A 24417-nucleotide genomic window follows, 5' to 3' on the forward strand; every position below is an offset into this window, starting at 1 on the left:
GGGGGATGGGGAAGGGGAGCGCAGAACTGCTTTGGTCCAGGTGTGGGGGAGGGGAAGAGGCGGGACTAGCAGTGAGGCATGGTTATAGTGGAGAGTGAGAGATGCTCTAGAGAGACGGGGGCACTGGGGATCTGTGAGGACACGGAGGCACTAGGGATCTGTGAGGACTCGGGGGCGCAAGGACTGGAGAAAGGGGCTCCACCGGAAGAATGGAGCGCAACGCGAGGCCTCCCGGGAAATGTAGTCCCGGCGCCACGTATGCACTGCAGCAAAGGCTGTGGGACGAAGGGGCGGGGCAGCCCAGCTTTCCTTCCCGGCCCCTTCTCTTGAGCGCCCGAAACCCCTGTTTCTCCTCCATTGACCCAAATGGGGTGGGGAAGTGGGCGCCTCCTCTTTCCGAAACTGTCCATTTCCTGATGATTCGGGGCCCAAGGAGAGCGGGCTCCAGTCCTCGCTGGGGGGGTCTCCTGCACCCCTGGGGCTCCCCCACACTTGCAGGAAACACTGCCGAGCCAACAAAGCCGTTTCCCCGGTCAGTCCCGTACCCCCCCCCCCACTGGACTGGAGAGACCCCCCGCGGTGACCTCAGTTATTACAAGGGTGACGTCTTCCCGTGCTAGTCCCTGGGCGCTGACTTGGCTGCGCATGCGTGCCTCGGCTTTTCTCCTTTTGTTCGGAATACTAGCGGGAGGCTCGGCCTGTTCCATCCTTCGGTCCCTCTGAGTTCTCGCGCGCCCTCCCGGGACGGGCCTCTCAGCTCACAGAAGGGTGCGGTTCTTGATGCGTTCCCGCCATTTCCTCTTCCTCGGATTCTCGGCCCTCACTGAGTCCAACCCTGGGCTTCCAGCCTCAGTAGCCGTGAATCCACGTCCCTTTTCCCCCGGAGGTTCCGAGACTTGTTCCTTTTTTCTTATCGTCTTGGACAACCTGGGCACTGGAGGGCTCAGAGCGGCTTAATGTTCATTGTTATAATTATTAGTGACTTGGAGCATTTTTTCCCTTGAGTTCATTTTTTTAACTCATTTTTTTCCGCGTGGCTCCCAACTATTTTCCCGAAATGCCCGGCGCCTCACTAACGGCGGATGAGCGCTCCTCGGCCCGTTTTTTCATTTTCCGCTCCCCTCCGAAATGGGAGACTGGGGGTTCCGGACGCGAAGGGCGTGTTTAACGGTGGTCGCTACCTGGAGGAGGGGGGGGCAGACTGTGGGGAGGACCGGCCCTGCTGGACGAGGGAGGAGGGACGGAGCGGGAGGGAGGGTCCGGGCATCCTGATTTGGAAGGAGACGAGTGCTGTAGGAGGAGCGCTAGAAGAAGGTCAGAAGATTCTGCTCGGAAGGAGGAAGGGCTGAGTTTCAAAGCAGGGAAAGGGGCGCCGTGGGCAGAGGACGGTCTCGGTCACGGGGAGCAGGCTGCTGGGTGCTTTGTTCCCGTGGAGCTTGAGCCTTGGGGTGGGCGGAGTCGAGAGGGAAAGGGTTATCCCAGTGGCCCAGCCGTTCCACGTGACCGAGGGGAAGCAAGCCAGGCCTGAGATCTGACCCGGAGCAGTAGGAGGCAAGGGCGGGGCCAGGAGCTGAGGCCGCCTTTCCTCCGGGCTGCGTTTCCTCGCCCTGTGCCAGCCCTGGGCTGCGGGTCCCAGGTAGGTCCCAGCCAGGCCCGGCGGCCCTTCGCTTCCGCCCTTGCTGTGGCTTCCGTCCGCCATCCGATGTACTGTTGAGTGGACTCCAGCTCGTTCCCGAGCGGCCGCCCCTTGTCCGGTCCCTGGCGCGCCATACCATTGAGTCACGCTCGCCCGGCCTTCAGGCCGCCCCCTTTGGGAGTCCTTGCTATCGGGAGCCATGTGACCCGGCTCCCTGCCCCCGCTCCCTGCAGGGGACCTTCCTAGGGCAGACACCGAAGCTCCCGCCCGCCTCCCGTGACCTCCACGGGGTTCTGGCTCCCGCCGGGTCCCAGACATCTGCCCCCCGTCCCCACTCTGCCTCCGGGCCTGAGCTCCTAGAGGCTGCCGGGGGCCTTCCCCTGCACAGCCGCTTCCTGGGTTCTACCGCCCCCTTCTGTCACTCAGATGTCCCGCTTCTCCCCAATTTCGTCACCGCATCCTGCCGCCCAGACCCCTCCTTCCCCGAGCCTCCTTCCCTGCCCCCCCTTTTTTCCAGAGCCTTCCGGTCCCTACCGACAAGCCGAACCCGGGACAGGACAGTGTCTCCCAGCCCCAGGCCGACCCCGGTAATTCCTGGCAGCCCCAGCCCTCCCCCCCCCATCCCCAACCTCTCCCCTTCAGACTGAGCAGTCCGGCTTCTGTGTGGGCTGAGTGGAAAAGGGGATGCGGAGGACCACCGGGAGGGGGCGCTCTGATTCAGGGGCCATCGAGGCTCCCATCCCATCGGGAATCCCCAAGTCCCCTCTGCCTCCTGGGTTTTGGGGGGGGCAGGTAAGAATCAGGAAGAGGAGGAGGGAAGAAGTCCCCCTGCTGCCTCCCTCCTGCAGCTATGGTAATCTCCCCCCTTTTGCTGGGGGGGGCTCTGTGATGCTGGGGGTCTCACGCTCCGTCAATCCCCCCAGGCCGGCCTCCTGCTCCTGAAGGAAGGAAGCCGCCCGAGTCCTGCTCCCGGCCCAGCCTGCAGCAGCCATGGCCCCTGGGAGGCGCAGACCCCCGGCCCAGGTGAGTGCGCCCCAGCCCCGGAGCCCCAGGCCTTCTCCCCGGGCGGGGAGGATGGTCGGGACTGTTTTATAGAAGTGGGAGTGACCCCCAACACACCCCGGAAGCATTGGGAACGGGTTCTTTGGCACCTGGCATCACGAGCACCATCTGTACCCCCCAACACGTACACACACAGACAACACAGACCACACACAATTACTTGTGATGACCATTTTTTTGCATTCCTTTAAAAAAAATTTTAATTCCAATTTTCTCCCCCTCTTCTCTAAGCAATTTGATATAGGTTATATATGTGCAACCATGTAAAGTGTATTTACACATTAGTCAACTTGGGAAAGAACAAACAAGGCCGAAAGCAAAGACCCATGGCAAAAAACAAAATGAACATAGCCTGCTTCGGTCTGAATTCTGACGCTCTTTTCTTTCTCTGGGTGTGGGTAGCCTTTTCCAACACAAGTCCTTTGGAATTGTTTTGGATCAATTCGTTGCTGAGCAGAGCTCAATTGTCATAGTGATCATCACGTAATGTCACTGATAATGTTCTGTTCACTTCACCTTACTTCAGTTCATCTATGTTTTTCTAGACTTTTTTGAAGTAATCTGTCTTGTCATATTCCGTTACACTCATATACTACCATGGTTCAGCCCACTGATGGACATCCTCTCAGTTTTCAATTCTTCACAATCACAAAAAGAGCATCTATAAATGTTTTTGTATATTTGGGTCCTGTTTCCTTGTTTATGGTCTCTCCTTGGGATACAGACCTAAGAGTAATATTGCTGTATTAAAAAGTATGAACGGCTTGATTCCTTTCCAGAAATAGTTGGATAAGTTCACAACTCCACTGACTGTACATTAGCATTGCAATTTTCCCACATCCTCTCCAACATTTATCATTTTTCTTTTTTGTTATATTAGCCAATCTGATAAGAGTGAAGTGGTATCTCCAGAGTTATTTTAATTTCCAAGTCTTTACTCAATCAGGATTTATTCCTGACTACAGATAGCATTGATTTCTTCATCTGAAAATTGCCATCTATATCCTTTGACCATTTATCAATTGGAAAATGATTTGTATTCTTACAAATTTGACTGGATTCTCCATATATTTGAGAAATGAGGCTTTATCAGAGACACTTGCTAAAAAAAAAAAAAATGCTTCCCACCTTTCTGCCTTCCTTCTGTTCTTGCTTCCCTTGGTTTTGCTTATGCAAAATCATTAAAATTCAATATCATCTAAATTAGCTATTGTCCATTCCATAATTTCATACATAATTATATTTTATAATCTAATTATATCTCTTGTTTGCTCATAAATTCTTCTTATTCAGAAATCTGACAGGTAAAGTATTTGTTGCTTTCCTAATTTGCTTGTGATATTATCCTTTAGGTCCAAGTCATATACCCCTTTTAACTTTAGTGTATAGTATAAGATGGCCATAGTATAAGTTTCTAGTTTTTGTTTCCTAGTTTTTCCTGAACTTTTAGCCAAATAATGAATTCTTATCCCAGAAGCTGGGGTCTTTGGGCTTATCAAACACTAGATTACTTTGGTGATTCACAACTGTGTCTTGTGTACCTAACCTGTTCCATTGGTCCACCTGAGTGGGAAGAATTTTGAGGTCGGCTGTCCCAGCAGTTGGCTATAACAATAGTCCAAAGGTGAGGTGGTAAAAGCCTGCACCAAGGTGTTTGCAGTTTTTGGGAGAAGGGGACGTGTCTCAGAGATGTTGCGATTTGGCAATTAGTTGGATAAGAGAGTCTCTCAGGGACTCCTGAGCATGGTGTTTCCTTGGACAGTAAGAGGGAAGGGGCTAAGGTCTCTTTTGGACATGATGAGTGTAGCAGAATGAGTGGACGTTGTGTTGGAAGCAGGGAGCAGGAGGAGCACAGGCTGAGTGGCTTTAGTTATGAAAGAAAAATAAGGGAAGGGACAAGGTGCTGATAGAGTGACTGAGTGTTCATCAGTCAATAAATACTTGTTAAGCTCCTACTTTGTGCTAGGTCCTGTGCTAAAGGCTGGGAGTTTAAATGTAGAAAGGGGTTCCTATTCTCAAGGAGCTTATACTTTATGGGGGAAGACAACATACAAGAGGAAGCTGAAAAGTGAAGAGGAATAGAAGTTAAGTGACCAGAAACTAGGGCATGGTGAGAAATCAGAGTCCTAAAGTACTACAACCATGTGAGAAATGAAATGAGAGTTGGGCTCTCTCCTTAAATAAGAGTTTGGGAGTTCATGGCCTAAACCTCTGATCAGGGAGGCAGCATGTGATAAGGCGGTAGAGTAGCAAGACTGATGAGATGCTACAGGACAATGAGGTTATTGTAACAGTAAGCTTCCTTTCAAAGTAGTGTAGTCAGGTGAGAATGAATGTGTGACCTGAGCTCTCTCTTTAATGGAGGTTTGAAGTTCATGGTAAAGGATGGATGTAGGAGGATGGAGAAGGAAAGAAGCTGCAGAACAAAGGGAAAGAAATTTGGAAGTTTCTGTTGGGAGTGACTTAGGTTACCAATCATCAGTCAACAGAATATCTGCCTTACTACAGTGAGAACTCAGACTGTGAAATGAACAGTGACTCAAAAAACTTTAGTGAAAAAGAAAAGTACATAAAGTCTGGAGACTCTAAAAGCATGAGAAAAAAATCAATAAATTCCTTAATTGTTCAGCCCAAAATAATAGTAATAAATTAAGTTAAAGATAAAACAGGGATTCTAAATCAAGCACAAATCTTGATTTAGAGATCAGAATGTTGAAAAAAATTAGAATTTTATCCACATGTAGAGAATTGGTCTCCTCCCCGGAGTCCCCCCAAAAATATTAAGTTTAAAAAAAATCATACCTCTACATAAAGGAGATGGGGGAAATGAGATAGGCATTGAATCCCTAGCACATCCCCAAAGCCCTCTACATCGAACAGGTTGCAGAAAGACATTACGCATTCCAGGTATCAACATGTTTTCAGATCTGATCAAACTCGACTGTATATTGTTCATCAGTGCACCACCACTCCTCTGGACTCTTCTCCCAAGTTCTAGAGTTCTAAGGGTATGTTTAGATCTTTCATTTCTCATGTGGAAACTGATAGTGTCTTTCTCATAAATTAGATCAAACCCCTACTTCAATTAACAAAAGAAAGACCCTCTTATCCCCTTCTTAGTTACTCTTAGTTCTATATTACGAAATATCAAAATTAATGAATACCTCCCATTAACGAATGAAAGCAATCATAAAACAAAGGCATCAAATGTTTTGGCTACAACACAGCATCCTCAGAGCAGTAACTTCAAGCCCACACTATAAATAGATATCTTGATTTCCGTTGATGGAAACAATCTCACACCACTCAGTTCAGACCAGATTGTGATTAATACCTTTTAAGAATGCTTTTAGGGACTTTATTTCAGCCACTCAGAAAATAAGCTACATCTTTTTCTTTTTCTTTACTCTCTTTTCAGTGAGCATAGGACTCTCATCCAACCCCCTGAATACACAGTGTTTTATGGCATCCCACCAACCCTTCATGAAGTTTTCTTTATAACATGTCACTTAGATCTGTTCTGATTGGGAGGAAAGTTCAACAACAGCTTCTCTCTTTCTCCTCTACGGGTCCTCAGAAATCTCTGATAGATCATGTAATTTCTCCAATTCCAGGGAGATAATTCATAATGACATTTCTTAATTTTATTCCAACTTTTAATTCCACAGCTGTTCTCAATGTCCCATTGGGCTTTTCATGAATGTGGTGCTAAGTGTTGGCTCTGACGCTCATAAAGTGTATGACTTTTGTACAAGTCCCTTCTCAGTGCCACCATTTCCTTCTGTAAGTTAATGAGTATTGAGCTAGGTGAATTGTCAAGTCTCAGTTCTAAATCCTGTGGTTTTTGATCATCTAGGCGTTGGTAGTCTTCAAGGACGTGGCCGTGGACTTCACCCCGGAGGAGTGGGCCCTTTTGGAGCCTTCCCAGAAAGAGCTGTACAAGGAGGTCATGCTGGAGAATGCACGGAACCTGCTCTCCGTGGGTAAGGACTTCCCCTAGGACTTCGAGGATGCCCTCCAAGGGACTGCCTTCGTCCCCTCCTCAGTGTGCTAGGTTTCTGGCATTTGTCAACACTTAGAAAAACTGGAGCTCTGAGGGTTTACCAGTGAAAGGTCTTTGCATCCTGGGTTGGAAAGCTGGGAGTTTCCTTTGTGGCCTCTTAGTGGTTCTGGGGAGTCTGAGGTCACAGATCACGCCCTGTGGAACCTCAGCCTGGGAGTCACCACGGAGGTGACCTCCCTCTCTATGAATGCTGTCTGACAACTCTCTGGAAATGGCTCAGGCAGCAAAAGGAACCCCCTCGATCCCAGTGGGACTGCTGCTTGTTTGGGTCGGGTCTGGTTGGAAGGTTCTTTTTAGCAAGTGTTAGTGGGGAGCTCCCAGTTCCTGGTCCATCTCTCAGAAGTCTGGGAGCAAGTGTGTCCTTGTTCTTCCTTTCCCCCTTCCCAGAATTCCAATGCAAATAATGGCAAAGGAGGACAATCCACATTTGTATATATTTAACTCTGTTTTAGAGGCTTAAAAAAAAACAACCCAAATCCAAACATGATCTAATTCGATCTGCAGAATGAGCCAGTGAGTCAGTGATGTTGTTACCCCCATTTTACAGTTGAGGAAGCCCAGGTAAACAGAGGTTAAGTGACTTGCCTGGCTCTTGGCTAATAAAACACTGAGGGCTTCCTGAATCCAGCCCCAGCTCTCTCCACTGCCCCACCCCCCAGCTGCCTCTGGTTTCTAGATAATGGAATCTCTGGGTTCAGCCCCTCTAGGAAAGAAGTTTCCAATGATCTCCTTCCCATCCCCCACCAAAGCTCCCAACAATAAACATCATGGAAAAGGTCCTGGGGATGCCCTGTGACTCTCCTTATCTGCCCCCCTGCCCTAAAGAAACTAAATTACAAGTGTCCCTCCTCCTCATCCCTTCCTTGTTCCCACGTCCAGGACTTCCTCTTCCCAGAGAAGATTTGCTCTCCCATTTTGAACAAGGGGAAGGTCCGTGGATGCTTGATCGAGCAGACCCCAGAGGCCCCTGCCCAGGTGAGTGAGGTGAAGCAGGTGTATGCCTCCCCAAGAGGCAGCCCCCTGTCACAGGGAGGAGTTACTGGACTGGGGGCGGGACCACCACGATATTTGTTACAATGAAAAAAGTAAGACATCATTATACACTTGGCTTCCTCAATGGAATTTGCCATTTGAGGAAAAAGGGAAGAACCAAGTGTTTGACTTCAGGTAAAAATCATCGTCTATAAGCATGAACCAAAGGGCATAACAGGTAGCCTCAGATATACCACAGCCGGAGAAGCTCTAGTTTATCCAGATGGAGAAACGAAATGAGGGGATCCTTCCTTGACCTCAGCAAGGCCATTCTTTCAATTTGCCCAGAGGCAGACATCCTCAGAAGGCAGGGAAACGTGGCATTTCCTTTGAGTGATAGACAAGAATTATACGAAAGAATCATATTTCAAGAGCTGAAATAAAAACTCATAGTAGCAGCAGATTACCCAAGTACCCAAATGTCACTCAATATAGCTTGTGGCTAGGCTGCCATCATTTTATCAAGCCTTGACTAGCTCCATGAAAGGCTTTAGGAGCAGCAAACTCCTAATGGGAAAGTCACATCTCTACATTCAGAACCTGTTGTAATGAGACAGACTTAAAGATGTCATTTGATTATACAGACCTGACAATCTTTAGAAGCAATAAAGGGCCTCCCTGATAGTTGCACTTTGGTTTAGTTTCTTAGATTTTGGTTTTATTTGAGCAGTTGAGCTAATAAGATCTCAATGACTTCTGGTGATTAGAAAGTTTAATCACTAGCAACCATTTTATTTATTTATTTATTTTACTAGTAACCATTTTAAAGAATAAAAACCTCATAATCAACCCAATAATTAAGGCCACTTTAAAGAAATGAGACAGTGCAAGACACATCATGAAAAGATGTTGCTTTTCTAATAGTGTTGCTCAGGACCTCAGAAAAAATTTTTACCCAGTCTCATATATTATAAAACATGAAACAAAACATTTTACAGTTTGGGGGACATTAATTCAATTGAACACATTTCTACACTGCTTTACATAGAAGTCCATTCCTTTCAGATTCTTAAAGCGACTTGGTCACAATGGGGACCATTTAACTATCCAGTGCTCACTTCAAAGCCAGCATTGTGGTAATAACACTCAAGTTATGGATAGAGGAAAGCCCTATCTGTCTGAATCTCTCTTTTAAGATTTCAACCAAACCTTCTCCACTCCAACTTTCTTTATTTGTAAATGGGGCAAATGCAATAAGGACTTAGAGAATCATTTCCACAAAGGCTGTAAAAATTCTGGCTTTTGACCTAATGGCCAAATTAAGGAACGTGTTTCCTTATCCTTTTTGGAGGAACTGGGGTTGGAAATACTGCAAAGGTTTAATATGTGTAGGAATCTAACTATTCTTTGGAGCTCTTAGAATTGGTTACAACCACATAGATTTTATATGTGGTAGTCAAATAAACCCAAAGAAATCTCACTTAGCACAACTGCAAAATATGATATTCTTTCCTAATATTTCTAATATCCCTCACTGTTGGATGTCACCTTGGGCAGTGAGCAGGATGACTTTGGAGAAGAAACCATCTGTCTCCTTCTCAAAGTTAGCCTCTTTCCTCCACACATTTCCAAAAATGGACACAGCCCTGACTGGGACATTGGCTGGAGCTAAGTGACCATCACCGATACTAGTACTTGGGAGGATCTCTGCTATTCCCCTTAAAAGGGTCAGTTTTTCTTCATCTACTGAATCTCTAGCAGTCCTGGACCAAAGCTCACTTCATTTTGTAGAACAGTTTCATCATTCCCAGCTAAGCTGACAACTTGTCTTTTCTCTAGCGGTTTTTCTGGGAAGATTCTCATGGAAATACTCTGCCCTGTACTAGGATATTAAATGAGAAACCAGCAATAGTGATCAAAGGGATGCAGGGAGAGGAATTATTAGGAAGTTGCCATAATAAACATATGCATGGGTAATTTTTTACAACATTCTCAAAAAAAAAAAATAAATAAATAAATAAATAAATAAATAAAAAAAAAAAGGAAGTTGCCATAATTGACCCTTTGGTGCAATGACTAGTGGGACATCCCCCACTCGTCCCAGCCAGTCCTGAGTACGAGGATTGCCCACAGTCCATCCTCCTTTATGATGGAGCCAATTTATAAGCTGATCACACATAATGAATTTAAGTAGCCAATTGTTGATGACCTGAAAAGGGATTTTACTTTGACTCACTGGGTGTTTGTCCTTCGAGGTCCATGGCACCAGGACGGTGACGCCATGATATGCAGGTGACTTGGATTGAAGGGAGGGAGGCTGGGCAAAGTCACTGGCCTCACGTTCTCCTGCAGAGCCATTAGGGTCCAGGAGATCAGGATCAGGATGCCTGGAGATGACCCCAGATGTGGTAGGAGACCTGGGCTTTCTTAAGAAGATCTTCTTTCAATTTGACTGAAGCCAGCCCATCCAGTGATTAAGGCAAAGAATCTCCTCTTCACTAATCCAAAAAAAATCTAAATAAATTTTTTAAAAATGAACAAATGAATCTGGGAGGGGCATACCTCAGGGTTTCTTTCTGGCCAGGGCAAAAATGACTGCTGTTTATAATCAATCTGAATCAATCAATATAATATTATATATATGGCCCACTACACTAAAGAGAAAGTTACAGCTGAAGAGCTGTCTTGCTTTGACCAACTAACACTTTTTTTTTTCTTTTTTCCTGAGGCTGGGGTTAAGTGACTTGCCCAGGGTCACACAGCTAGGAAGTGTTAAGTGTCTGAGACTAGATTTGGACTCAGGTCCTCCTGAATTCAAGGCTAGTGCTCTATTCACTGCGCCACCTAGCTGCTGCTCAACTAACACTTTAAAAAAAATTGTTGGATTATAAAATTTTCTTCAATCCTCCCTTCTTTATGAATTTTCTTCATATTTGAAATCTTTACTAAAAATCCAGTATTGCAATCAATTTTAAATCTATTTTGTCCATTTCAATTCTACTTCTAGGATTTCTAGAAACTTTCCTAGTTGGTTTATTGATAAAGATTTTCCATTCAGGAGCATATCTGGCTCAGAGAAAATTTTACTCAAGGCCAAAGGTGGCGTCCAGCTTCCAGGATAATCCTCCAAGAAGAGTCTTTCTGAAAAGTGGTCCTGGGGGCTAGAGTCTCATGGGGCTACCAATTGTGCTAAAAATCTGTGATAAATTGAGGCACAAAGGTCTGAGTACAGTTAGCAAGATTAGCAATCGCCAATAATTAGGATCCCATGGCTTCTTGGTAGCTATCTGACGAGCCATGGGATCCATCTGCCAATCAAAACAGCTCTTTTATAGCAGTTGATTGTCTAAGATACTAGTGATGTAAATGAAATTCAGACTCTCTGGTCTAACGTGGAAGTGGGCTCAAGTTTGGGTTCACTCATAGAAGGATTTCTAGAACTTAAGGCAGTGGGAAAACAGCTGAATAACATCCTTTGGGAAGCCTTACAGTGGGCATACTTCTTTGGACCAGACTCACTTCTCTGCATTCCCCCCTTCCTCCCTTCAATGGCAGATAATACTTGACAGATTCAGAGTCCTTGGGGTCAGTCTGGAGCCCATAGGAAAAGGAAAGTTAAATTTCTACAAACTTCACCATGGAGGCCCAGATAATCAGCTCTCCATTGGATCCACAGTTCTGATTCCTCTGATTAGCTATAATTTTCAATCAGTAATTAAATAATACAAAATAAAATGTGTTATCAGTTTCCAATTTCACTCATCCATAGAGATGAATACAATATAAGAAAAGTTGGATACAATTAGCTTAGCTTACAAAATTCACAAAGAATGCCTGTGATAATGCATCAAAACTGGTAAATAAAGAGAAATAGGGAAGACCACAGCCCCACAAGAGGTGTAAACAACCACAGGCATTTGAAGAAAGGATTCCAGATGGGATGGAGTTCTTCCAAAGGGGTGGAAAGAGGAGAGATCCAGAGCAGAGTAATTGTGTGCTTCCCAGGATTTTGCAATTCTTGCCCTCCAAGAGGTCTTTAGGAGTTTTAAATCCTTGGTGGTAAAGCGATGCCTTCCCAAAGAAACTGTTTTTCAAATAGTTAAGTAAAAACAGCAGCTACCATTTTTAGTAAACACAATGAAATTAACTACATTGTGTGAGAAAAATATAACTTTAAAAGTTGAACCAAATTTAATATTTCAAAGATGTCTGAACTCAAATTAATTTTTTATTAGTTTTTATTTACCAGATATATGCATGGGCAATTTTACAACATTAACAATTGCCAAACTTTTTGTTCTAATTTTTCCCTCCCTCCCCCCCGCAGATGGCAAGTTGACCAATATATGTTAAATATATGAAAGTATAAATTAAATACAATATATGTATACATGTCCAAACAGTTGTTTTCCTGTACAAAAAGAATCAGACTTTGAAATAGAGTACAATTAGCCTGTGAAGGAAATAAAAAATGCAGGTGGACAAAAATAGAGAGATTGGGAATTCTATGTAGTGGTTCATAGTCATCTCCCAGAGTTCTTTCGCCGGGTGTAGATGGTTCAGTTCATTACTTCTCAATTGGAACTGATTTGGTTCATCTCATTGTTGAAGAGGGCCACATCCATTAGAATTGATCGTCATATAGTATTGTTGAAGTATACACGATTTCCTGGTCCTGCTTATTTCACTCAGCATCAGATTCAAATTAATTTTACAGAAGTTTTCTCATATAGTTTACAAAATCATACATGTGCAGCAATACCTCTAAAATTATTTTACTGACATATTGAGTGTATTACTTGGACACTTGTTTAAATTGCTGCTTGTATTCAATATCCTGCACACATCCTTGCAATTAAAACAAGTGAACATGAAATAATAAAATAACTTATTTTTTTTTTAAAAAGGTGCAATGGAGAAAGGATATCTAATACTATGGATAGAGCATGCCCAGTCAGTGTTTGAGTTTTATTCTCAACTGTTAGTTGAGATTAGTCAGCCATTCATAAATCATGGCCTGAATTATAAGTGTAATAAAGATACTGGGCCTGCCTGTGTCGTGGGTATGTTGTAAGGATCCTGCTGTTGTATGCAAAGCTCTTTGTCCATTACATCATCCTAGGGATGTGGGGCTAATGGAATTTTTAAATGATTGATTCTGCCCATTTAAGTTTGAAAATTTCTTTCTCTAGGGGATTTGATTATAGATTAGTTACTTTCTGTCAATAAAGGGAAGAAGACATATTTGTGCATGTGTCCCTATATATGTTTGTTTCTTTGTTTCCTTCAGATAAAGAGACTAGGCTTGAAATAAGGGAGACTACTTCAGAGATGTGCATTTCGGTGGAAGAGTCACAACACCAAAGATTTGTGAATGATGGTCACTGTGACAGTTTAAGAGAAATCTGTTACTCTGATATCAAGATGAAGAAAAAACAAGAAAATTACTCTGAATTTGATAAAGATGGAAAGAGTTTCAGACAATGTTATGTTTTAATTCCATGTTTGAAAATAACTTCAGGGAAACTCTGCTCTCAGGACAGTAAATATAGGAAAAGCTTTACTGATCAGAGAAAGGTTGTTAAGTCTCATGAGAAGCTTTCTGAAGTACAGACTTATCAATGTAATCAATGTGAGATGGTCTTCAGCTTGAATTCAGACCTAATTAAACATCAGGAAAGTCATACTGGAAAAATGCACTATGTTGATAATGAAGGTAGGAAGGCCTTTAGACAAAATTCGAAGCTAGTTGATCATCAGAAAACTCAAAATGAAAAAAAATATGGATGTAATGAATGTAATAAATCCTTTAAGCGACAGTCATCCCTTATTCGTCATCAAAAATTTCATACTAGTGAAAATCTACATAAATGTATGCAATGTGGAATGGTCTTCAAGCGACAATTATCCCTTATTTCCCATCAACGAATTCATACTAGAGAGAAATCTTATAGATGTTATGAATGTGGTAAAGCTTTCAGTGAAAACTCATCTCTTATTGCACATCAGAGAAAACACACTGGAAAGAAACCTTATCGATGTAATCAATGTGGAAAGACTTGTAGATGCAGGCGCAATCTTGCTGAACATCAGAAAATCCACACTGGAGAGAAACCTTATGAATGTCATCAATGTGGCAAAACTTTTGTTGAAAACTCATCCTTTATCATACATCAGAGGATCCACACTGGAGAGAAGCCTTTTGAATGTGATCAATGTGGAAAGACTTTCAGACAGAGTTCTAGTCTTGCTGTACATCAGAGAATCCACACTGGAGAAAGACCTTATGAATGTAATCACTGTGGAAAGAGTTTCACACAGAGGGCTAGTCTTGCTGTACATCAGAGAATCCACACTGGAGAGAAACCATATGCGTGTGATCAATGTGGAAAGTCTTTCAGATGCAGCTCTAGTCTTGCTCAACATGAAAGAATCCACACTGGAGAGAAACCTTATGAATGTAAGCAGTGTGGGAGAGCTTTCAGTTGTAGATCTAGTTTTGCTAAACATCAGAGAATCCACACTGGAGAAAAGCCTTACGAATGTAATCAATGTCAAAAGACTTTTAGATTCCGCTCCAGTCTTGCAAAACACCAGAGGATCCACACTGGAGAAAAACCTTATGAATGTAATGAATGTGGAAAGACTTTTGGACAGAGCTTCAGTTTTGCTGAACATCAGAGAATCCACACTGGGGAGAAACCTTATGAATGTAATGAATGTGGAAAGACTTTCAGACAGAGATCTAGTTTTGCTGAACATCAAAAAATTCATTCTCGAGAGAAACCTCATGAATCTCATGAAGATGGAAGGGCTTTCTCGGGAAGCTCCAATCTTGCTGAACATGAGACTAATCACACTGGAGAGAAACCTTATCAATGTAATAAATGTGGAAAGACTTTCAGATTCAACTCCAGACTCTCTGTGCATCAAAGAATCCACACTGGAGAAAAACCTTATGAATGTAATCAATGTGGAAAGGCTTTCAGATGCAGCTCCAATCTTGCTGAACATCAGAGAATCCACAGTGGAGAGAAACCTTATGAATGTAATGAATGTGGAAAGACTTTCAGATTCAACTCCAGACTTTCTGTACATCAGAGAACCCACACTGGAGAAAAACCTTATAAATGTAATCAATGTGGAAAGAGTTTCATAAGGAGCTCCAGTCTTGGTGATCATCAGAGAATCCACACTGGAGAAAAACCTTTTGAATGTAATCAATGTGGAAAGACTTTTAGATGCAGCTCCAATCTTGTTGAACATGAGAGAATCCACACTGGAGAGAAACCTTTTTACTGTAATCTATGTGGAAAGACTTTCAGACACAGATCCAGTCTTGCTGAACATCAGAGAGTCCACACTGACTAGAAACCTTATTAATATAATCAATTAATTAATTAAGTGAGATGAAATAGATAAAGCCTTCTGTTAACAGTCATCCCATATTTCCCATCCTTACTAGGTAGAAATCTTACCACTATAATGAATACTAGATAGAAACTATAATTACTTTGTGGGGAAAGACATTCAAAAGAAGATTTTTCAATGTCAGAAAATTCATACTAGTGGTACACTTAATATGTACTCAATGTTGGAAGACTTTCAGTCAAATATATTTTCCTTTACATCAGATGATACATAGTAAAGAAAGACTTTGATTGTGCTCAATGGTGAAATGTATATTGCTGAAAAGGAATGTCCTTAAACACCAGAATATTCACAGTGAAAAGAAGCCTTATAAAAGCAATGATTGTGGGAAAACTTTGACATAGACTCATATTTGCCTATGTATGGGAACAATGTTAGAGGTAAAAGTTAGGCTCTATTTAATAAAGGAAGACCTCTTGCTTCAGCACAGACCTAATAAGACATCCCAAATTTCATACTATGGAAAAACCCTATGAATGTATGAATTTTTCTCTGAAATATTATTGTTTTTTTTCATTATTCTTCAAAAATAATCCATAGCATTCATATGCTGTAACTTCATCAGCCATTCTCTAATAGATTAATACTCATTTGTTTTCTGTTCTTTGTTGACACAAAAGATTCTGGTATAAATATTTTGGTAACTCAAAAATTTAGCTCTGTAATGATTTCATTAGACGTGTAGATGGCATGGTGCATAGAGCGCTGCTCTTGGGGCTATAAGACAAGTTAAAATTCAGTCTCTAACATTTACTACCCACGATCATGGGCAACTGTCTCCATTTTCCCCATCTGTAGAATGTATATACTCTTAATACCTCAAGGATGATGGTAGGATCAAATGAGGTAATGTCTTTGAAGCTCTTTGCAAGCATGAAACGACTATTTAAGTGCTAGTGATTATTATTATTATTATTTGGGTCATAAACCTCTTAGAATAGTCATGAGTTATAGCGTAGACAGTTTAGTCACTTTTTCTTGAAATTGATGTTCAAAACAGTGTAAAGGAAGGCAGTGTATTTTAATGACAAAATACTGAGTTTACAGTCAGGAAGACTTGGCTTAAAATCTTGCCTCAAAGGCTTTGTAATTGTAACTTTGGACAAGGAACAACCTCCTAGTGCCCCACTTTACCCCTCTTTAAAATGAGGAGGTTGGTCTCAGTGACTGTGGTCTTCTTCAGCTCTAAATCTGTGTTTCCATGCCTCTTTCCACAGCCTCTTACAATATTCTATGATGGAGGTCTAACGGGAATTATACTGAAACTATAGCACAAACTTTTGTAGTATTTTAAAATGAAAAGGTTGAGAAATTCAACAGAGAAGGTACATAATATACAAAAGAAAATGGGTGGGGATCCAAGATGGTGGAATAAGACCAGAATGCTTGTATAGTCTTGTAATATACCTGTCTTTAACAACTAAAATAAATGTACCTAAATAAATCATGAGCAAAAAAGACAAAGTTCTCAGTGAATCATTTTTTTGCAGCCCAGGATAACTTAAGAGGACATAAAAAAAAAGGCATAAAAAGGTCTCTGTGGGCACTGGGGTGGGAATCATCTGGGAGCTTGGTGCCCTGAAATTATCTTTGGATATGGACATTAGAGCCCACAGTAGCAGCGGGGTGGTAAGGAAACCATTCTGTTGGTTAGGAAAAAGATTCCATGGCATCCCCTGAGCTAGTATTGGCAATAATTGGGAGACATCTGGCAGCTCTGTCACCCATCAACTAGTTCCTGATAAGAATCCTAGGTTGAAGAAGTGCAATTAAGTTGAATCAGAGCACAGAATAAGAGGGCAATGATCATATCTTCCATGGATCATACCACTTTGGAAACACAAAAAGCTTACATACCCCTTAACCTAGCAGTAAAAGCAGCAGAGCAGAATTCTCTCTCTCTTTTTTTTTTTTCCCCTGAGGCTGGGGTTAAGTGACTTGCCCAGTGTCACACAGCAAGGAAGTGTTAAGTATCTGAGAACAGATTTGAACTCGCGTCCTCCTGAATTCAAGGCTGGTGCTCTATCCACTGCGCCACCTAGCTGCCCCAGCAGAGCAGAATTCTAACATGAAATCCAAAGTCAAGAAATAGGCTGGAAAAATGAGAAAGCAAACTAAAAAAAAAAAAGTTAGTTATTATGGTAACAGGAAAGCTTGAGACCCAAATACAGATGACAATAATTAGAAAACTACAAACTTTTGAGGAGAGATTAGTTTAAAAAAAAATAGAATAAGATTGTAATGTTCTTTTCTCTAAATATAATCGTTCTCTGGGACAGGTTTCTTGGGGAGCTTCTGGAAGCAGCTTTAGTTTCAGTTCAGTTCATTAATCCCAAATGCAGCCAGGAGTTAAAGTCCAAATCCTTTATTTTTTCCTTCTAAGTCTTGTCTCCTTCCTTGGGCCCAGTTAGCTTTAATAGAGGCCTATCTCTCTCCTTGGTTCCCAAGAGCTTTTGTCTGAATGTCTCCAGCCAGAACAAAGGTGGAAGTTGGATGGATCTTGACTTCGCCTCTGAGAGTGGGATTGTGGGTTTCTATGAGCTTGTGAATCTCCAGGAAGTCAATTCTAGTTGTGAATCTCCCAAAGTCCACTTGGCCCTGTTAGCTTCTCGATTATATGTTCCACACTGTGAGTATACACCAATCATTATATCACGAGGAAACCATTATTTGTTGTAGGATTAAATCAATGCTAAACTAGATTTAAACATTGTCTCCTCAATTCCACTTAGTACCTTGTTTCAAGTTCTGGCCCATAGCATCTCCTTGTAGGGTCAGATCAATCATACTGACTTAAATACATATTGTTTCTATCAATTTCAATGACTAGACACCTTGTAAGAATCCTAACATAAGGTGGAGGGAAATACAGAGTTAACGATTATAATTGTGAATGTGTGATGAACTTACCCTTAAAATGGAAGCATATTGTAGAATGGATTAGAAACCAGGATCCAACAATATGTTATTTATCAATGAGACACTTCAAATAGAAATTCAGAGTTAAAATAGCAAGGTGGGACAGAATCTCTCATGTTTCAGCTAAATTAACCTCAAACAAAACAAAAGTAAAGATAGCCCTATTAAAAGAAATAATCAAGGAAAATATTTTTTGCTTAAAAGTACTAAAGACCGGGGCAGCTAGGTGGCACAGTGTATAGAGCACCAACCCTGAATTCTGGAGGGCCCGAGTTCAAATCTGGTCTCAAGACACTTAACACCTAGCTGTATGACCTGGGCAAGTCACTTAACCCTAGCCTCAGAGGGGAAAAAAGTTAAATGAGTTACCTGAAGAAATAGATAATAAAAATATACGAATAGGGAGCCAAATTATATCAAAAACAAAAAAAGATCAATATGCAACCAATGAAGATGATATTAAAACAATATTTAGGGGACAGCTAGTTGGTATAATGCATACAGCACCAGCCCTGAAGTCAGAAGGACCTGAGTTCAAATTTGGCCTCAGACACTTCCTTGCTGTGTAACCCTGGGTAAGTCACTTAACACCAATTCCCTCAGCAAAAAAAAAAAAAAAACAACAACAAAACGACCAGCAGCCATCCCTGAGAGGTTAAATTTCTTATCTAATACCATACATGTGTGGTAATGATTTTATAAGTGATCTCCAGATAAGTGTGACCTTCTGTAAATTAGCTAATTCAATTTGTTGAACTGTTTTCTTTAAATGTGTGAAAACATTTTCTTTTTTTCTTTTCTTTTCTTTTTTTTTTTTTTTTTTTAGGCAATTGGGGTTAAGTGACTTGCCCAGGGTCACACAGCCAGGAAGTATTAAGTGTCTGACATCAGATTTGAACTGGGGTCCTCCTGACTTCAGGGCTGGTGCTTTATCCACTGTGCCACCTGGCTGCCCCAATGTGTAAAAACATTTAATAATATATGGATTAAAGTTTAATTCACTATTTCTCATACCAAGTTCATTATTTATGTAGTTAGAAGATATCTGATGAGGTATTTTAATTCGGTGTTACTCTGATTTAAGAGGGAGAAGGCAAATCTGTTGAATGCTCTGTATAATATCCTTGAAAAGAATAGTTAATAACTATGAAATAAAGGTGTTTCAACTAAAATAAATAAATAAATATGACCATCAGGACACTTTCAGAAAAATCTGGACTTACAAGAACCGATGGAACAAAAAGTGAGCAGAGACAGAAGAGTATATACAGTAACAGCAATATTGTGTGATGATCAGCTATGAATGACTTAGCTATTATCAGTGATACAATAATCCAAGACACTTTCAACGTACTTCTGGTGAAATATGCTATTTCACACACAGGGAATGAACTGATGTAGACTGAATGAAGCATACCATTTTTCACTTTATTTTTACAGTTTTGGGGAATTTTTTGGTCTCTGTCTTCACAAAAGTGCGCAGTATAAGATTTTACACACTACTGTAATACCTTTTAATTCATAAGGTCAGGCAACAGTAGAGAGAAGAAACAGAGACATTAAGACACTCCTCCAAAAACAAAAGAAAGGGGGAACCACAGGTAACCCTAGAGAACTTCTAAATTTAGTTCTATATACCATTAATTTAAATTTTTTTGACAAAGATCCACTGGCTCCAGCAGACAGGTTTTATTACCCACCAGAAGGGCAGTGTCCAGTGTGAGCAGCTTCACTGTCCTTAGATAATAGCCAGGTATTGTGGAGAGATCCAGAAAGTGTTGAATGGAAGGGACCAGATAGGTTAACTGCCTGGGCAAGAGGGTTTGCTTGTATTTCTTCAGATAGAGAAGGAACCAGTTGGGTGCCAACGAGCCGTATTCACCTTGTCTATCAGAGAGAGACAGAAAAATGAAAGACCTCAAAACAAAGGAGAAAATCTAAGAGACATCTGACACTGAAAGAGTTAATAAGAAGACTGTTAAAGAACTTTAAAACCAGCAGGAATCCTTGGATTTCCTAACACTAGATGAGACTAATGGACAATGGACTTATGGAAATTTATAAATTCTCAATTTATGATTATTTGAACACGTTATTTGTTACATACTTCTAGTATGTATTATGGTACTATGTGTTTATGTAATCTATGTAATTATGTATAATACCTCCCATATTGATGGATTGATGTTTCAAGGTCATGACCACCCTATGTTCTAAATCAAAAGAAAGGGGGAGATGTTAGGTTCTTACTAAGTGCTAATGAGATAATGAGATATTAGGTTCTTACTAAGTGCTAAGTCAGTACTTAACAATTCTCTGATTCTGCCCTTTAAGGGGAGTTTTACCCCTCTGAACTTCTGGGGAGGAGCTTGCATGCTTAGGAGGAGCAAGTTCATTGGTTAAAGTATTTTTCCCAGAAGCCCCTGAGTTATTCCACGCCCATTCTCTGGGAGGATAAAAGAAACAACATTGAGCAAGTTAAGAGAGATTGAGTTGAGAGAGCAGGTCTCCTCCCAGAGATCGATCGGCAGTCTCTGGAGACAACAGAACATTACAGAGATTGGCTTGAGTTCTTATATATTGAAGTCAATTCTCTATATATTTTGGAAATGAGGCCTTTATCTGAATCTTTGACTGTAAAAATGTTTCCCTTCTAATCTTATCTGCATTGATTTTGTTTGTACAAAAACTTTTCAATTTGATATAATCAAAGCTTTCTATTTTGTGATCAATAATGATCTCTAGTTCTTATTTGGTCATGAATTCATTCCTGTTCCACAGGTCTGAGAGGTAAACTATCCTATGTTCCTCTAATTTATTTATAATCTCATTCATTATTCCTAGGTCATGAACCCATTTTGACCTGGCCTTGGTGTACAGTGTTAAGTGTGGATCAATACCTAGTTTCTGCCATATTAATTTCCTATTTTCCAGCAATTTTTGTCAGACATTGAGTTCTTATCCCAAAGGCTGGGGTCCTTAGGTTTGTCAAACACTAGGTTGTTAGAGTTATTAATTATTTTGTTCTTTGGACCTAACCTATTCCACTGATCAACTAGTCTATTTCTTAGCCAATACCAAATGGTGTTGGTAACTGCTTCTTTATAATATAATTTTAGATCTGGTACAACTAGGCCACGTTTATTTGATTTTATTTTTCATTAATTGTCTTGAAATTCTTGACCTTTTGTTTTTCCATATGAACTTTGTTGTTATTTTTTCTAGGTCATTCTAATAACATCTTAACATAAGATGATGTAGCCCCATAAAGAGTGCAAGACATGAAGGTCTCCTTCAGTGCACCCCAGCTTTCATTGGAAAAAAAAAAACTCCTAGCACTTTGAACAGTCTCCCAAACTTAGCCTGTAGGTCCCAATGAACCTTTTGCGGATTTTGTGGGATGTTTGCAAACTGCTGTCAAAAGAACTATTGGAGAAAATGCAGCTACAGAAATAATGACCAGACATTTGGCTATGGAAAATGCCAATGAGGTTTGCAAGAGAATTATATGGGGACTGGACAAAGATGCTTCTTTAGAGGAGATCATAAGAGGCTGTGCTATAATGGAAACAAATACTTTTTACACCCAGACTATGATGAACATGGGAAGACAGGATCTCTCTTGGCAAAGGACTAATAGAGAAACTCATAGATGTTTCCAATGTGGAAAAGTTGGACATCTAAGAGCTCAGTGTAGATATGGAGATAGAATGAGAAGACAGGCTGAGAGAATGGCTTGATTTCTTATAAATTAGAGTCAATGCTCTATATTTTTGAGATGAGGCCTTTATCAGAACCTTTAACTGTAAAAATGTTTTTCCAATTTGTTACTTCCCTTCTAATCTTGTTTGCATTAGTTTTGTTTGTGCAGAAACTTTGTAATTTGGTGTAATCAAAATTTTCTATTTTATGATCAATAATGGTCTCTAGTTCTCCTTTGGTCACAAAATCCTTCCTCCTCCACAAGTCTAAGAGGCAAACTATCCTATGTTCCTCTAATTTATTTATGATCTCATTCTTTATGTCTAAATCATGGACCCATTTTGATCTTATCTCAGTATGTGGTGTTAAGTGTGGGTCTGAAAGGCTGAGAGAAGACCTAAAACTCCATGTCCAAAATGTCACAAGAGCTTCTACTGGGTCTCAGAACGTAGATTGAACCAGGGAAATGAGAGGTGGAGCCCAGCTCCAAGATATCATGCCCCAAGATAGGTGGGGCATGATGGCAACTGAGGTTACACCAAAGAGTCTTTAGAAGGTCAGGACTCTGATGTGATCTATCAGCCGAAAAGTAATCACATGGAAAGGGATTACCTGATCAGTCAGCCAAAAAGCAATCAGATTGCAGAAATGGATTACACTTGTGGAGAGTACAGGCCTTTTAAACCAACAGGGCAGTGTCCAGTGCAAACAGCTCCAATGTTATTGCCACATGATGAGAAGAGATTTAGAAAGTGGTAAATAGAAGGAAATTAGATAGGTTAACTGCCTGGGAGAGAGGGATTGCTTGTATTTTTACAGACAGAGAAGGAAACAGATGTGTGGCAACAAGCACCTGGAGAGAGACAGAAAAGGAGAAAAACCTCAAAATAAAGGAGAAGATCTAAGAAACATCTGACACTGAAAGAGCATGGCTGATAAGGAGACTGTTAAAGATTCCCTAATACAAGATGAGACTATTGTAGGACTTTAAAACTTGCAGAAATTATTGTATTTCTGGCACCTGAACTAATGGACAATGGACTTATGGACATGTATAAATTCTCAATTTATGATTATTTGATCATGTTATTTGTTACATCACTTCTAGCATGTGTCATGCTACTATGTGTTTATGTAATTTATGTAATTATGTGTAATACCTCCCATATTGATGGATTTATGTTTCAAGGTCATCACCATCCTATATTCTAAATCAAAAGAAAGTGGGAGATGTTAGGTTCTTATTAGGTGCTAAGTCAGTACTTAACAATTCTCTAGCTCAGGGTTCACACCTTTAGTTCACACCTTTAAAAGGAGTTTACAGCTTTAGACTTCTGAAAAGGAGTTTACACATTTAAAAAAGTGTACATCTTTAAAAGGAGCTAGTTGATTGGTTGTAGGAGTTCCCATAAGTCCCCGGGAGGACCCACAAGCCCATTCTCTGAGAGCATAAAAGGAGGCAACATTGAGTCTGAAAGAAGTCAGTCTGGAGAAGGGCAGTCTGGAAGGTCAAGGACAAGACTTCCCAGGACAACTTCAGAGAAGCTGGAGGAGATTCAGAGCCATGATTCAGGAAGAAGGGGACTCAAAATTCTATCTTTGTGTTGACTGGAGGCTTTGGATTCAGAGGGAGGTAGAGACTGAATCTGGCTGGAGAGATTCTGACAGGAAAAAATTCAAGACTTTGAAAGACACAATACAGAAGTAAAGCCAAGGCTGCCTCCCCAGAAGCTCCCCAAGAGATCTTGTCCCAGAGAACGATTGCAAATCTAGAGACAACAGAACATTTACATTTTAACGCCCAACCTGGGGCAAGGATTTTTGCTTATTCTGACTCAGGCTGATTCTGAGCTTTTCAGGGAGCTAGCCCGGACTTGACACCTGTCCCAAGAGAAGAGTGTAGTTTGGCTCCATTATAACAGGAGATTTGGCTACAAGCTTTGGCTCACTGGTGGAGTTCCAAGTTGGCTCAGATACTCCTTGGGTTTCAGCTTGAGCTGGACTTCAGTGAGTTTCTTAAATTCAATAGGATTGGAATTCTTTTTGCTAGGTAAGAGAAGAAAACTGTCTTGCTTGCTTTCCCTCGGGCGGGGTCCCTCGCTGATGCAGAGTAGAAGGAGATTTGCTATTTCAGGGATTTTTAGAGTTTCGAGGTTCCTTCTTCATTCTGACACAGCTCATGGCAGAGAGGGCGGGGCCACTGCCCTGACAGCAGGCTCTTGGTGGACACGGAGCCTGGGAAAGCAGCGCCACCGTGTCCTGAAGTCTGCCTAGGACCCCTAGGACCCTCTGGCAGAGCTTACCTTGGAGTCCCTAAAGGGGGCCTGGGCAGAGGGAGCCAGGACTGGAATCTGGTAGGACAGCACCCTAAAAACTGAGGGACCAGACAGGGGCCACGCAGGAGCTTCGGTGCCCGCAGCCAAAGCGGGTCCTCGGGGCAGGCAGGACGGGGATCCTATGAGGGCTGCAACAACTGAACCAAAAGCTGGGGGCACCTGGGGCCTTGAAGTGAAGGTTTGTACTTTGGGAAGGGGGAAGGAGGCAGAGACCTCAGCTGACAGGGAAGTAGACAGAGAAGCCGCAGCTCCAGGGAAGGAGGCAGAGAAGCCGCAGCTCCAGGGAAGGAGGCAGA

At 41.8% G+C, this 24417-nt stretch overlaps 1 protein-coding gene across 4 annotated transcripts; it reads left to right on the forward strand.

The window, feature by feature from the left end:
* The first annotated feature begins 603 nt into the window (after nucleotides 1–603).
* On the forward strand, nucleotides 604–16622 carry LOC141564944 (uncharacterized). 4 transcript variants are annotated; one of them, XM_074307809.1, is made up of 6 exons: nucleotides 604–1636; nucleotides 2154–2223; nucleotides 2560–2659; nucleotides 6555–6681; nucleotides 7641–7736; nucleotides 13024–16622. In XM_074307809.1, the coding sequence occupies exons 3-6, from the start codon at nucleotides 2627–2629 to the stop codon at nucleotides 15102–15104; spliced, it is 2337 nt and encodes a 778-aa protein (XP_074163910.1). In that variant the 5' UTR covers nucleotides 604–1636; nucleotides 2154–2223; nucleotides 2560–2626; the 3' UTR covers nucleotides 15105–16622. The 4 variants fall into 4 exon arrangements, with proteins under 4 accessions (XP_074163910.1, XP_074163909.1, XP_074163911.1 ...); XM_074307808.1 differs by having other exon boundaries at nucleotides 604–2223; XM_074307810.1 differs by lacking the exon at nucleotides 2154–2223.
* Nucleotides 16623–24417: the final 7795 nt, after the last annotated feature.

This window comes from Sminthopsis crassicaudata, chromosome 3, assembly GCF_048593235.1.
Source record: "Sminthopsis crassicaudata isolate SCR6 chromosome 3, ASM4859323v1, whole genome shotgun sequence".
Classification (NCBI taxonomy): Eukaryota; Metazoa; Chordata; class Mammalia; order Dasyuromorphia; family Dasyuridae; genus Sminthopsis; species Sminthopsis crassicaudata.